Below are 13521 nucleotides of genomic sequence, written 5' to 3'. Positions count from 1 at the left end.
TTTGGGTATTTCATTCCTTTTAATGGACTTTATCCCTTCTGAGGAGAGAGGAAACATTTATTGAGCTGTGAGGGGGTGTTGGGGTCAGGATTTGCTGCTGTGGGCTTTGGCCGAAAATGTTGGGAAACTTCCCTGAGGGGTTGATTCAGGAGAAGCTGAAATGCCTCAAAGTGCCTCAGATTGCCCCATTTCTCCCACCTGGTTTGGATTATCTGACTCTTGTGGGAGGCCACCCTGTGATGTCTCAAAATGATCCAGTTTTTAGAGGAAGTGGCTGGTTCTGGAACGTTTGGCCAAAGGCTCTGAACCACGCTCTGAAATTCCAGCATAATTGAGGATCTGAAGTCTTGAGGGGACAGAGGAGGGTGAAATCTTCCACAGAGCCCACAAGATCCCTCCAGGGCAGGGGGCTCCTGGGGCAGGGAGATTCCTGTCCTTTTGTCCCCTGGAATCCATCCCCAGCCTCCACCCATCTCTGGATGAATCAGCTCTGATCTCTCAGGGGCTTTAAAGGAGGTCAGAGCTTTTCTCCTCCTCCTCAGCACATGCCCAGCTGCTGCTCCTGGGCCCCTCAGTGTTTGAGGACGGTGGGGGTGATCATCCTGGGGTGGGAGTAGTAGCGGCACTCGCGGGGCGGCTGCAGCTCCATCACCCTGGTGCTGATGTTCTCCCGCCTGAACCCCGCCTGCAGCAGCGGCCCCACCTGGGTCTCCTGCGGGAGAGGAGGGCAGTGAGGAGCAGCCGTGCCTTGGGGTGTCTCATGTGCGAAGGGACAGCGCCGGCAGCCGGGGGGAAAAACCCAAAACCCCGCCCCGAGCTCCCCTTTGGCGTTTCCTGCCCATCCCCAGCACCGCGGGTGAATTCCGTGGAATGCTCGGGCTCATCCCGGGCACGGCTTTGGCGAGGGGAAGAACTCACCTCAAACATCTTGTCGATGTCGCTGTAGGTGGTTTTGAGCAGCTCTCCCCACGAGGTGAGGTTGCAGTAGGTGAGGACCCCTCCGGGCTGCAGCAGGCGGAAGGCATGGCCCTGCCGGCAATTGGGGGAGCCGGGTCAGCTCCTCCCGCTCAGCCCGGCCCCAGCTCCCCCTGCGAGCCCCGAGGTGTCACCTTGATGAAGTTGAACTGGTGCGTGTGCCAGGTGTCCTCCGACAGCGGGTAGGTGTCGTACAGGATCCCTGCCCGGGAACGCCGGGGTGTTAGCTGGGAGAGGCCCTGAGGGGCTCCTGTGTCCCGGGCAAATCCCCCCTTCATGGCCAGGTTTTGTTACGTTCCTATTGCAGTTTGCCCCCGTGTCTCTGACCCCTGGAAGGCAGCGATGTGATGGCCCCCAAGATAAGGATCCATTGCTCCAGGACAAGGACTGTCGGGGTACCCTGGACCTGCTCCCCAGGACAAGGACCTGCTCCCTGGAACAGGGATCCACCCCCAGGACAAGGATTTGCCCCCTGGGACAAGGATCCATTTCCCCAGGACAAGGATTTGCCCCCTGGGACAAGGATCTGTTGCCCAGGACAGGGATCCACCCCAGGACAAGGACGCCAAGGACACCGCTGTGCCCTGTCCCCAGCCCCACGGGAGGATGTGGGCTCCCCCTGGTCAAACTGCTCCCCCCTTTCCACAGCTCAGGGATGTCCTGGGGTGCCCCGGGCTTTGCTGCAGCCCCCCTTGGCAGTGGGGTTCCCCCCCAGCCCCTCCCCGCCCTGCTGTTGCTGTCTCACCACTGAAGTGCCCGTCCGGCAGCGTTGGCACCACGTCCTCCCACAGCCCCTTCAGGGGCACCACCTGCGGATGGGGGGCAGAGGGGTGAGCTGGGGGGGTCACAGGCACCCCCCAACCCTGGCACAGCCCCCCCTGCCCCTCACCTTGTGCGGCTGTGCCTTGGCCCACTGCTCCAGGCGCCGGAAAACGCCCTCGTTGCACTCGATGATCCAGTGCTCCTGGATGTCGAATTCCTGCACCTTGGAGGCGGCGATGGCCATCCCAAACCCCACCTCGAGCACGCGGCCGCCTGCAGATGGACCCCAGCACTCAGAGCTCTGCCTTTTCCCTGCCTCAAAACCCCCCAGCACTGAGTTCTGAGCCATTCTTTCCCCAAGCTGGGCTCTTTGGGTGCGGGTTGGGAGCGCATGGTGCTGCTGGAGGAGTTGGGAGCAGCCCTGTGTCCCTGCTGCCCTCCAGCTGTCCCTGTGTCCCTGTCACCTGCTGCCCCCCACAGTGACCCTTTGCCCCCACTAAGCCCCCCAGTTGATCCCAGTAGCAACGAACAATATCTGACCCTTCCTCTGCCAGGGAAACCACCCCAAAATCAGCAGGGCCTGTACAAGGAGCGGCTGCATCTCTTCCCCATGTCCCCATCCCCTTTCAAGAATGCGTCACCCTGACACAAGCACGCAATGCCACCATGGCCCTGCTGCCCCTGTCACTGCATGGGGGCCACATGCAGTGTGGGGCACATGCAGTGGGGTCCCCCAGCAGAACATTTCCACCCAAACCAGTTGCTTTTGCACCCCCAGCACATCCCAGAGCCCGCGGGGTCCCCGTTACCCTTCGACGCTGCCACGGTGGCCAGCGAGTGCATGTAGGGGGTCTCCCAGCGCTCCATCACCGGCTTGCCCAGGATCTCCAAGTGGGCGTCGGGCTCATCGTAGCCCGCTGTGGCTTCTCTCCAGGCCGCCCTGCAGTCCTCGCCCTCGGCAAAGATCGGCCCCGCCGCCGCTGCGGAGCTCATGGCTGCAGGAGGAAAGTCCAGCCGGACGGGCCGAGACTGCCGGGGGAGGGAGAGAAAGGGCCACTGAGCTCTTGGCCGGCTTTAAATAGCCCTGCTGGAAAGTGCTGAGTGTGCACAGCCGGCTGGGGCCCCTCTGGGATCGGGAGCGCTTATCGGGAATGGGAGCCCTTATCGGGAACGGGGCACCGCGGGGCAGGCCGGGGCTGAGTGGTCACACGTGGCCTGGGGGGGGTCACTGGGGTGACCCGGGGGGTGCAGAGGATGTCCCTGCTCCCGGTGGCACCGTGCTGTGCGTGGCCGCAGTGGCAGTGACCAGCAGTGCTGAGCGGTGGAGCCGGGCTGGCTCAGGGGGGACACGGGGGAAAGGGGCTTCCCAGTGCACGGTGCTGTGTTCCACGCTGTGCCCCCCTCCGGGGCTGCACTCCGGGGCTGTGCCCCGCTCCGGGGCTGTGCCCCGCACTGTCCCCCGCAGCAGGACCCCGCACGCACCGCACCCGGGCCATGCACAGCGCTGTGCGTGACAGGAGGGACCCGCACGCCATGGGCAGAGCCGGGCTGGACCCTAAGGGCCGGAGGGAGGGTCCCGGGGGGCTGCAGGGGGTGCTGAGCCCGGCGGGGGCGAGGCGGGACCCTGCAGGTGGGCAACGGGAGCCACGGGTGAGCGGTGGGACCCCACGGGAGGGCAACAGGACCCGGGGGTGGGCGATGGGACCTCAAGGGTGGGCGGCAGCACCCCGTGCGTGGGCAATGGGACGCCGCGGGTGGGCAATGTTACTCCGAGGGTGGACGGTAAGACCCTGCGAGTGAGCAGCAGGACCCCGTGGGTGGGCAGTGGCACCCTGCGGGTGGGTGGCAGCACCCCGAAGACCCCGGGTGTGGGCGATGAGCCACCCGGGGTGGGCAGTGGGATCCCGGGGGTGGGCAGGGGGATTCCATGGGTGGGCAGGGGGAATCCCGGGGCGGGCAGGGGGATTCCATGGGTGGGCAGTGGGATTCCATGCGTGGGCAGGGGGATCCCCGGGGTGGCACTGGGACCCCACGGACCCCGCGCAGGCCCCGCCCCTCCGGCGCGCGCGGACTGCCCTTCCCGCCGGCCCCCGCGCGCGCGCGCGCGCGGCCACACCTCTCTCTGCCCCTCCCAGGGCGCGGCCCCGGAGACCCCGTAGCGAGGGGCGGGTGCGCGCGCAGCGGCGGCGCTGAGGGAGCGCGAGCGCGCGGCGGGGGGGGGCCGGGCCGGGGGCGGCGGGGGGGGAAGCGGGACACAGGAACCGGGACACGGCCGGGAGCGCCCGCCCGCGGCCCCACGACCCGCCGCTGGCACCGCCGCCACCGGAGGGAACAGCCGGGCGCGGCCCCGGAGGAGCCGCCGCCATGAACAGCGTGGGAGGCGCCGATGAGATCGGGTGAGGGGAAGGGGAGGGCGACGCGCTGGGACGGAGAGGGGAGGGGAGGTTCGGTCACCTTTTCCCGCAACCTCAGGAGAGGGTCCCGCCGGGGCTCCCCGGGGCCGGGAGGCTGAGCGGGGACCGGTGCCGGGCCGGGGGTTGCTAAGAGGAGGCCGGTCCCGGGCCGGGGGTGCTGAAGGGGGGGCCGGTCCCGCCATGTTGGGGCCGTGAGGGCGCACACCCCCCTCCCGTCACGTGACCGGCGCGCGCGCGGGGCTGCGGCAGGTGCGCGCGCCCAAGGTCACCCGCCCGCGGCGCTTCCCGCGCCCGCCCGCCCCGGATCCCGCCCGCGTCCCGCCTCGTGTCCCTTCGCGTCCCTTCGCGTCCTCCTGTCCTGCCAACTGGCGGGGGGGACAACGCGCCCGTCAAAGGAGGGGATTGCCCCGCTCTGCTGGTGCGGCCTCACCTTGAGTCCTGCGTGCAGTTGTAGGCGCCACAGTGTAAGAAAGATACCGAGGTGTTAGAGAGTGTCCAAAGGAAGGAAGGGGACAGGGTGAAAGGCCTTGAGGGGAAGCCTTAGAAAAGAGTGGCTGAGGTTACTTGGTGTGTTCAGCCTGGAGGAGACTGAGGGGAGAGGGATTTCATCCTAGTCTAAAACTTCCTCAGGGGAAGCAAAGGGGCTGCTCCGATCTCTGCTCTCTGGGACCAGTGACAGAACATGAGAGAACGGCTAGAACTGTGTCCGGAGGGGTTCAGGGTGACTATGAGGGAGGTTTTTTTCCCCTCAGAGGGTGCTGGGGCACTGCCCAGGCTCCCCAGGGAATGGTCACAGCCCCAAGGCCGCTGGAGCTCCAGGGGTGCTAGGGCAATGCTCCCAGGGACAGGGTGGCATTGTTGAAGAGTTCTGTGCAGAGCCAGGAATTGGACTCGATGGTCCTTGAGGGTTTGTTCTGTGATTTTGTGACCGCAGTGGGGGCTTTGACTCATCAGGGCCACCCCGAGGGGCGTGGGCTGAAGGAGGGAGAAGGTGGTGGGACAGAGGTGGCACCAGCAGCCTCCCCTCTCCCTCTGTGTCTCCCCGCAGGGCTGCCCTCTCCAGCTCCCCTCTGCTGTCCTCTGCTTGGGATGTGTTCCAGGCAGGAAAATCCCGGTTTTAAGTGTTCCCGGGGGTTTTGTGGCTTCAAACCGAAAACCTGACACAGGTCAGGTTCTTCTGATGTGCTTTCAGAATCGTAACAAGGCTTGGGTTGGAAGGGGCCTTAGACATCATCCAGCTGCACTCAGTGTTGTTCTGCTTGAGAGCTGTACCCTGGTGACATTGAAATTATCAGGCTGCAGGCTTGGACGTAATAGGACTCGAAGTAGCAAAAACTAAATTAAAAAATCCTTGTCTGGTTCTTCCAGTTCAAGTTTTGGCACAGAATTTGCCCATCAGGACTGGTCACCTTGTTTGAAACTGGAAACATGAACCACTCGTCCCATGCTGCTTGCACTGCTTTACTGCATGTTCTTAATTTGTAAATCCTAAAAACACAGGATGCAGGATAAGTGATTGGAATATCACGATGGAATGGTTTGGGTTGGAAGGGACCTTAGAGATCATCCAAGTCCAACACACATTGCATGAGGCCTGTTTAAATATGTGGGGTTTTGTTTGCTCCTGGGCCTTAATCGCTGTCGGGTGCCTTATGAGGAGTCTGATCAGGTCTGACTTCTCCAGCTGTAGGTGAGTGCCAGGCTCCAGGTTATTCCAGGGAATATCATCAACTTCCCTTCTGAGCAGGCTCGGCTGTCCCAGGGTTTGTTCCCAGTCACAGGCTCTGATCCTTCTGAGCTGTAATCAGATAGGGAAGGATTGGGAGTTAATCAGAGAGGGAAATTTTCTTTATTCTCCTTCCCCAAAAGCGCTCAGAGGGAAAGGTGAGAGCGTAGAACAAACTCAGCTGCTCCAGCCCTCGGAAGGAAGCTCTGGTTTAAAGCTATTGTGAGAGACAAGTCTGGAGGGGAAGTTATGAATTCAGCTGCTTTTCTAGGCAGAGATTTTCAGAGAAAACGCCTGAGGAAGCTGTAAGCCTTGCAGGTGTGTTGGTATGGGTGGGGAGGGGCCTTGTGGATGTTATTTGTCGTAATTAATTAGTACTCGGGGCTGGTTTGGATGAAGAAAAGTGCTGATCTTAATCCTTCTGTCCTGCAGCTGCTGGGGGGCCGTGCTGAGGTGTTGATCAGAGCTATTAATCAAACCCCAGATTATTTATGTAGGCAAAGAGTTTGTGCTTTTGTCGAGTTTCGGAGGTTTTAAAATACTTGTGCATGCTTTTTTACTAATCCTGAGTTGATCTGCTCCAGCAGCAAGTTCCTTTATAGCAACAAAGAATAAATTAGAAATTAAAATTCTCCCAGGAAGTGGTGAGGCGGAACACTTGGTTAAAACTCCTTATACAGCTGCACCTTCTGAGGAGTCGTTATCCAACTTTCTGCTCTCGAGGTGATCCCTGTGGGGAATTCTGCTGCTTCAGGGGTGCTGCACCTGTCAGAATCTCACTGCTCATGCTGGGCAGACTCACCTGCCCAAAAAAGAGGCTGGTGGTTTGTGCTGTCACCTGGCTGTGCTGGAGTGGCTTTGCATTCCAGAGGGGATGGGCTGTAGTGTCCTCCAGTCCGTCAGTTTGGAGCTTTATGGAGGTGTGGGGCTTGGGGTGGTGTCAGCAGGTGTGAGCTAAAAACGTTGAAGAGCGTCAGGGGAGACGGAGCAGGGTCTGCAACTTCTTCCCAGGAGGCAGCAGCAACCTCTGCTCTCTGGGACAAAGGGCAGGAGCTGAGGAAACAGCTGGAGCCGCGTCTGGGGAGAGTCAGGCTGGGTATCTGGAAAGGTTCTTCCCCCAAGGGTGCCAGGCACTGCCCAGGCTCCCCAGGAAATGGTCCCAGCCCCAAGGCTGCCACAGCTCCAGGAGCGCTGGGACAACACTGTCAGGGGGGGATTGTTGGGGTGTCTGTGCAGGACTGGGAGTTGGACTCAGCGCTCATGGATCCCTTCCAACTCAGGATATTCTGTGGATTTTATAAGTTTCTATGAATTTAATAACTGCCAGCCCATCAACTGTTAGGACCAAAAGTTTTCTGGGCTGGAGTGTGGGTGAGACCTTGGGAAAGGTCTCTGTTGATGCAGCTGAGCGTGGGGGCAGGAGCACTCGCACACCCATCCTGCACCATACCACATCTGGATTTTTGTAAACTCTGGCCTTGCTCAGTGTCTTCAAACCATGGAGGATCCCAAGGCGGAGGATTTCTGGCTTTTGGTATTCCACAGTGTGTGTATAAACCAGGGCTGTGGATTTCCATACGGCTGCTGGAGCTGGTGTTGAGCAATAGCTTTGCTGTTTCAGTCCATATAGGGTGACTACAAATAATTTATGGTGAATTTGGAAGGTTTCAGTGACCCCCCTCCTTGCACACAGCTTGGTGTTCTCTCAGAACACAGCTGGTACTTCTACAAGGATGTAAAGTAGATTAATCTTGTATACCAAACTATCAAACTTAGTTCAAAACACCCCTTAACAAACCATACACTCAGATGTGTTTGGTCAAGAAAATATCGCTAACCGCACATCAAAACATTACTGTGAATGCAGCAGTAGATCAGCTGGTTTTACTTTGCTATTAGGAAATTAGAGTTACTTTTTTCCCCTAAAAATAACGGCACAGCAGAGGGGTTTGTGTCATGTGTGTGGAAAGGGAAGGTGGTCGGGGGACAGTAGTGGGGCCACCTGGGCAAAGCCTGGCTGGTCCCAGAACACGACCTGTTGCTGTGAACTGGCTGCTGTTGAGCAAGGCCCTGAGCCTGTGCCAGGAGCCAGCGCGCTGCTAGAGGGAGCTGGGGGCACTTTTCCAATCCTTGAGGGAAACTTCGTCATCCCGAACGTGCCCGCAGAAAACAGGGCTGCTCTGAGAGAGGGCAGTGCTGCTCTCGGGGAGGGCACGGAGAGCTGACACATCCTTTGGCATTACGATAACGCAGCAGAGGCAGCCTCTGTCTGCTGTGACACTGAGGGCTGTCTTTGCCTTGCGTGTCACCAGCTCACTTGTTTGCCGGCTGCTCAAGGAGACGCTTTGATCAGCGCTTAACAGTTGGTCTGTTTTCGTGAAAGACAAGACTCGTGTCACGTCTCGGCTTGTAACTTAGGAACAGAACTTGCCTCAGCGGAACGAGGCTCGTAGGTGCCGTGTGGTATTGAATGAATGCCGTTGCTTTGGCTGGTGCAGAAGGGTCGTGAGGTGATGTCCTGTCACAGAGAAGTGAATCGAAGTGGGAAGGGATGGGCTGGTTTTATCACTGAGCTGCCCTGCTCCGCAGGAGCTTCCAGTTGCAAAACTTTCGCTTTCCTGGTGCTCCCAGTGCACCTGCAGCTCTTACTGGGGTGACGGGGCTCTCCCTGCCGTTACCTGCTCCTGGAAAGAGCAGGTGAGAGGACGTTTAATTTTTTTTTTATTCGGAGATATTCAACTTTGCCCATGTAAGTTAGGATGCAGGAATTCCCACCACCCTCAGCTGTACTCGGGTATAGGCGAAGGCGAGTAGAAGACAAAAGTGCACTAGAGGGCATCCCCAAAAATAAACTATCCCAGTGCTTGTCTGTGCAGAGTCGTGGAGCCATTAACAGCAGAGTTCTTCACAGAATCACACAATCTCCTGAGCTGGAAGGGATCCCCGAGGATCAACAAAGCCCTGCACAGACACCCCAGCAATCCCACCCACCCTGGACATCCCTGGGAGTGTTGTCCAAATGCTCCTGGCAGCCTTGGGGCTGGGACCATTCCTGGGGGAGCCTGGGCAGTGCCCCAGCACACTCAGGGAAAGAGCCTTTCCCTGAGCTCCATCCCAACCCTGACACAGCTCCAGCCCTTCCTGGGTCCTCCCAGAGAGCAGAGTTTGATGCTGTTCCTCAGGAGGAAGCTGCAGAGAGCTATGAGGATTTTTTGGGGGTTGATTCTTGGTACTGACAAAGGCCAAGTGTGGAGGTGGCTCCAACCAACCTTTAATTACTGAGTAAATGATTGCTGGAAGTTTTGTCACACCCAGGAGCTGATAAAGAGCTGCAGAGCCTGGCACGGAGCTCCTGTAGCACCTGCCCAGGTCCTTGGGCATGCTGGGACACGAAACCCTTCAGATTTGGGTGCTCTATGCAGAGGAAGACTTGAATCAGTTTTAAGCAGTTCAGTCTGGGGTTTAGCCATGACTTTCTCGCCCGCTCGGCGCTATCTCGAAACTGGGTTGTACAATGGTTTCACAACCGGTGCTGGATTAGTGCTGCTCTGTTATTTAGTACCTGCTGCACAGGTTTGACTTCTCAGGCCTGAGCTTGGCAGTTCTGCTTTTGCTTTCACCCCCCGAGAAGGTGCTGGCAGCCAAGTGAGTGTTTTGTGGTGGGTGAGGGAGGAGCAGAGAGCAGGGATGGAGGAAGGCTTTGGTTTAATCAGCGGCTTGTTGTGCGGCACCAGCTCTGTAGGGCGTGTGGGAGGCCCTGGTACCCCCAAACCTGTCCAGGAGAGCTGAGCTGTGCCTTAAATAGGATGGAGCATGTGCTGTAGCCCCTAAACCTGCCCTGTGCTTTGTTTGCAGAAAGCTGTTCGTGGGTGGCCTGGACTGGAGCACGACACAAGGTGAGCAGCGTGTGCTGCAGGCGTTGGGCCATGCTGGAAACCCAGCCAGGAGCTTTGAACAGGCATTGCTGTGGTGAGGAGATGGGCCTGAGAGCCTCCTCCTCCTCCTCCTCTGCTAATTGACAAAACTTGCTGTAGAGCTCAGATACATGATTATATATTTTTAATATATTAATACTTTTAGGTTTATATTGTTTGGTTCTGAAGTTTTTGTCAGCTCAACAGACAACTCTTTTTATAATCACTTTCCTACTATTTTCCATTCGTATGAGTGGAAATAAACTGTTGTCTGCCATTTGTTGACAGGAAGTAAGATGTGATCATTTTCAAAAGATGAGTTTGAGGTTGTTTTCCATGTTTGCTGATCAGTTGTCTCATAATTGCAAACACAGTCTGGTGTTGTTAATATCTGGTTCTGTTTAATATTTGCTTTTTTTTCTTTAACAGAAACCCTTCGTAGCTACTTCTCCCAGTATGGAGAAGTTGTAGACTGTGTAATAATGAAAGACAAAACAACAAATCAATCTCGAGGATTTGGATTTGTCAAATTTAAGGATCCCAACTGTGTGGGAACAGTGCTGGCCAGCAGACCTCATACGTTAGATGGCCGAAATGTAAGTTGATTTTTTTTGTTGTTATTTTGTTCCTGCACCAGATTCAAAGATTTGCTTTAAATTCTGGCTCCTTATTTGCAGAGTTAACCTCGTTTAAATGATTTATTGTAAGGCAGCTCTAACTCCGTGGCTTGTGTTGCTTTGAGCTCTGAGGAGCTGCATGTCATCAGGGCTGGGTTCAGCTGCCACAAATGTAACTTTTAGAGCAAAATTCTGCGTGCTGAGGTCTGACCAAACTGGAACTTCTTCCAGATTGATCCAAAGCCATGCACACCTCGGGGGATGCAGCCAGAGCGGACACGGCCGAAGGAAGGATGGGTAAGGAAAGATCCCTGTGTATCCTGCCTGTTGTCCGAGTTCTCTTGAATTCCTTTGGATTAGATCCATGCTTTAAAGGCAGAAGTCTGTATGCAGGACTTGAGTGTCAATTTAATTTCTAAAAAATGTCTTTAACTTAGATTTCCCTAGGCAGGCCCTGTTTGGGTGGGGTGTTTCCCAAGCTCTTAGTGATGCTTTAGTGGAGTTCCTCAGATTTGAGAGCAGTGTCTGGAAGGGCACTGGCAGGGCCCAGCCCACTCCACACCCTGCAGCTTCACCAGATTTCAGTGTAGAATGAGTCAGTAGCCTCAGAACACAGGCCCTGCATTCCTGGTCCTGTGAAGAACGGCACACACTGAACCTCTGAGCTCAGAACGTGCTTCTCTTTCATGCCTGGGAGACTTCGAGGCTGGAGCTCTCCCCTCAGCCTGCCAGAGCCCATTGTTCATGGTTCAGTGTAAAATGATAGAAGCAGCCACCCTTACTGTCCTTCTGACTGAATTTTCTCCTCCTTGATTTAGCAGAAAGGATCCAGGAGCGATAACAATAAATCCAATAAAATTTTTGTTGGTGGGATTCCTCATAACTGTGGCGAGACAGAGCTCAGGGAATACTTCAAGAAGTTCGGAGTGGTGAGTCCTGGGGGGAAGATGCCTCCTCTCACATTTCCTCAAGCTGTCAAATTTAGGGGTAATTTGGACAAATTGCTGGAGGGGCACCTGAAGCATTTTGTGAGAAACTGTAGTGAACATTCATCATCTGGAAGTGTCCCTTGGCAGAACCTGATGCTCGTGTGGAATTTACTTTGCTGCTTCTGTCTCCTCATGTTTAAGTCTTACCTGATGCATTATTCTGTCCCTTCTTCCAAAAACTCCTGAGGTGGCTTAAGAATGATTCTTTTCATTATTATTATTTTCCACCCCTCTTTCTCTTGATAACATTCAGCTGGGCAATTAAAAATGTCTGCTGATTATTTTTTGGGAACAGTGAGTCTCTCGATGGGCTGAATTTTAAGATCCTGGTGTTTGACTGTGTGTACAGATCAGTTAAATTTGGGTCTCCTGCCATTATTTTGGGAGCAGTAGCTGCTTTCAAACCATCTGGAATCTCAGTTCCTGTGCCCCTAGGACCTCCATTCTGAGACAAACTGCTCCTCGTGCACCTTCTTCAATTCAGTTTGTAACCTTGGACTGAAATGACTCTCTTCTGTATTATTTTTTAATTTACTTTTTATTTAGTTTTAATTCCCATTTATCCCAGCTCTCACTGCCCCATATAATATGATAAACGACTGAATTAAATAATTCATCTGTGAATAAGTTTGAGGAAGTTAAAGATTGCCTGAGTTAAATTCAGGACTGTGCTGGTAAAAATGAACTTGATTGGGATGAGTGTACTTTTGGATACTTTTTTCAATAACCTTTTTTTCTGACATTTCTTAGCGGCAGCAAAGGATTTATATTAAGAAACGGATTCTTAAATTTATCAAGAGTTAAATCATTGTTTAAAATTCCATTAAGATAATCTATTTAAAACACACACAAAAAAACCAAAACAACAAAAAGAAAAAAAAAAAAGGGAAAATAAAGAAATAAAAGAAGCTAACAACTGTTTCTTTAGCTTGAAAGGCTGCAATAGACTAATAATAAAACCAGGGAGCACGTTCCACAGCTGTGGGATGTAGTTTCTAAAGGCTCTTCCTCACAGACTTGGCTTTCCAGCTGTGCCCTGGATGCTGGGGAGATACAGGGTTTGTCCTGCAGATGTAGAAGGCAACAGCCACAACTGTAAGTGCCCTTAAAAAGTAAGTAGTAGCACTTTGCTCTTAGTATAGAGATCAGAAAATCTTCCTGGAGTTGTAACGAGTCCCCTTGGAGCAGTGGAGTCTCACAAGTGTTTTTGTGGCCACGAGAGTGAAGAGCCCGAGGCAGGCGCTGATTTTTAGCCCTGGTAATTGCTGGGTCATTAAGGCCAGGGTGAAGAGGATCCAAATGGACCAGGGGAGGGACAAATGTGGCACTGATTGTCCCTTGGCAATAATCCCCGTGTGGATCCCCCATCCCCAGCTGGGAGCATCCACTGGGATGTGCTCCTGTGAGTGCAGCAACTCAAACCCAAATGTTTTCTAGCTGTAAGTAGAGTTAAAATCGTGTCTGATTTCAAACTCACTTTTACTCACGGGTAAAAATAGCCTAAGATTGTCTTGAAGATGCAATTCTACAAAATCACACCCATTTTGTGACTGCTTTCTGCGTCTGAGAGGTTTCAGAGCAGTTCCCTTCAGCTGTTTTAATGTTGACATAAACATTACACCTCAGGTTTTGTTTAAATTGTAGCTCACTGTGGTGCTCATTCTGAGAATAATCCCGAAGCCCTTGAACAGCTTGCAATTTCCATTTTTTCCTTTTTTAGGTTAAAATCACACTGATACTGCTCATCCAGAACTTAGAGGGGTTTTGTAAAGCTGTTTGTGCATTGGTTTAACTGGTGCTCTGGGCCTCTCTGGTGCTCCAGTAATTCAGTGAGAGGAACCCTGCACGTTCCTAAAGGTGCCTGCAGCTCAAGCTAAAAATGGCTAAAAATGGGGGGAAATCATGTTTTAAAAAGCTACACTGATGAGTTGTTGTAAAACAAACCTTGGGGGTGTGTAATAGGCCGTAGAGTGGGTACAAACAGTGCAAAACCTCAATGTTGAATTAAAACGTTAAGTGTGATGAGACCATAGGGATGAACTCAGGCTTTCTAAACTGCCAGGAAGAGCAATATTCCCTGCTTTTGTGCTGTTGCTGGGATGGTGGCTGCAGCTGGATTGTGCT

General features: G+C 54.5%; 2 protein-coding genes across 4 annotated transcripts in view; one reads left to right on the top strand and one right to left on the bottom strand.

Moving 5' to 3' along the window:
• Positions 1-4297, bottom strand: GAMT (guanidinoacetate N-methyltransferase). Its single transcript, XM_040086837.2, has 7 exons — positions 4192-4297; positions 2547-2766; positions 1865-2010; positions 1721-1784; positions 1110-1177; positions 919-1029; positions 1-712 (listed from the first exon to the last, which is right to left on the bottom strand). The coding sequence occupies exons 2-7, from the start codon at positions 2728-2730 to the stop codon at positions 572-574; spliced, it is 714 nt and encodes a 237-aa protein (XP_039942771.1). The 5' UTR covers positions 2731-2766; positions 4192-4297; the 3' UTR covers positions 1-571.
• Positions 3999-13521, top strand: part of DAZAP1 (DAZ associated protein 1) — a 24378-nt gene continuing 14855 nt past the window's right edge. Inside the window, exons 1-5 of one of the 3 annotated variants that reach the window (XM_040086834.2) lie at positions 3999-4133; positions 9733-9773; positions 10221-10387; positions 10640-10705; positions 11230-11337. In XM_040086834.2, the coding sequence (XP_039942768.1) occupies positions 4102-4133; positions 9733-9773; positions 10221-10387; positions 10640-10705; positions 11230-11337 (414 nt within the window). In that variant the 5' untranslated portion in view covers positions 3999-4101. Of the gene's footprint in view, positions 4134-9732; positions 9774-10220; positions 10388-10639; positions 10706-11225; positions 11338-13521 lie in introns of those variants that run through there. The other 2 variants (XM_040086833.2, XM_058423627.1) reach the window with 2 other exon arrangements.

This window comes from Hirundo rustica, chromosome 26 (genome assembly GCF_015227805.2).
Source record: "Hirundo rustica isolate bHirRus1 chromosome 26, bHirRus1.pri.v3, whole genome shotgun sequence".
Taxonomy (NCBI): Eukaryota; Metazoa; Chordata; class Aves; order Passeriformes; family Hirundinidae; genus Hirundo; species Hirundo rustica.
This window is presented reverse-complemented; position numbering and strand designations above follow the sequence as displayed.

Bases quoted from the DNA above. Each gene is read 5' to 3' on its own strand.
- GAMT (XM_040086837.2), bottom strand. From the start codon at position 2,730: ATGAGCTCCGCAGCGGCGGCGGGGCCGATCTTTGCCGAGGGCGAGGAC. The intron at 2,011-2,546 runs GTAACGGGGACC...GTCCATCTGCAG, and splicing joins CACCGTGGCAGCGTCGAAGG to GCGGCCGCGTGCTCGAGGTG. The intron at 713-918 runs GTGAGTTCTTCC...CCTCTCCCGCAG, and splicing joins ACATCGACAAGATGTTTGAG to GAGACCCAGGTGGGGCCGCT.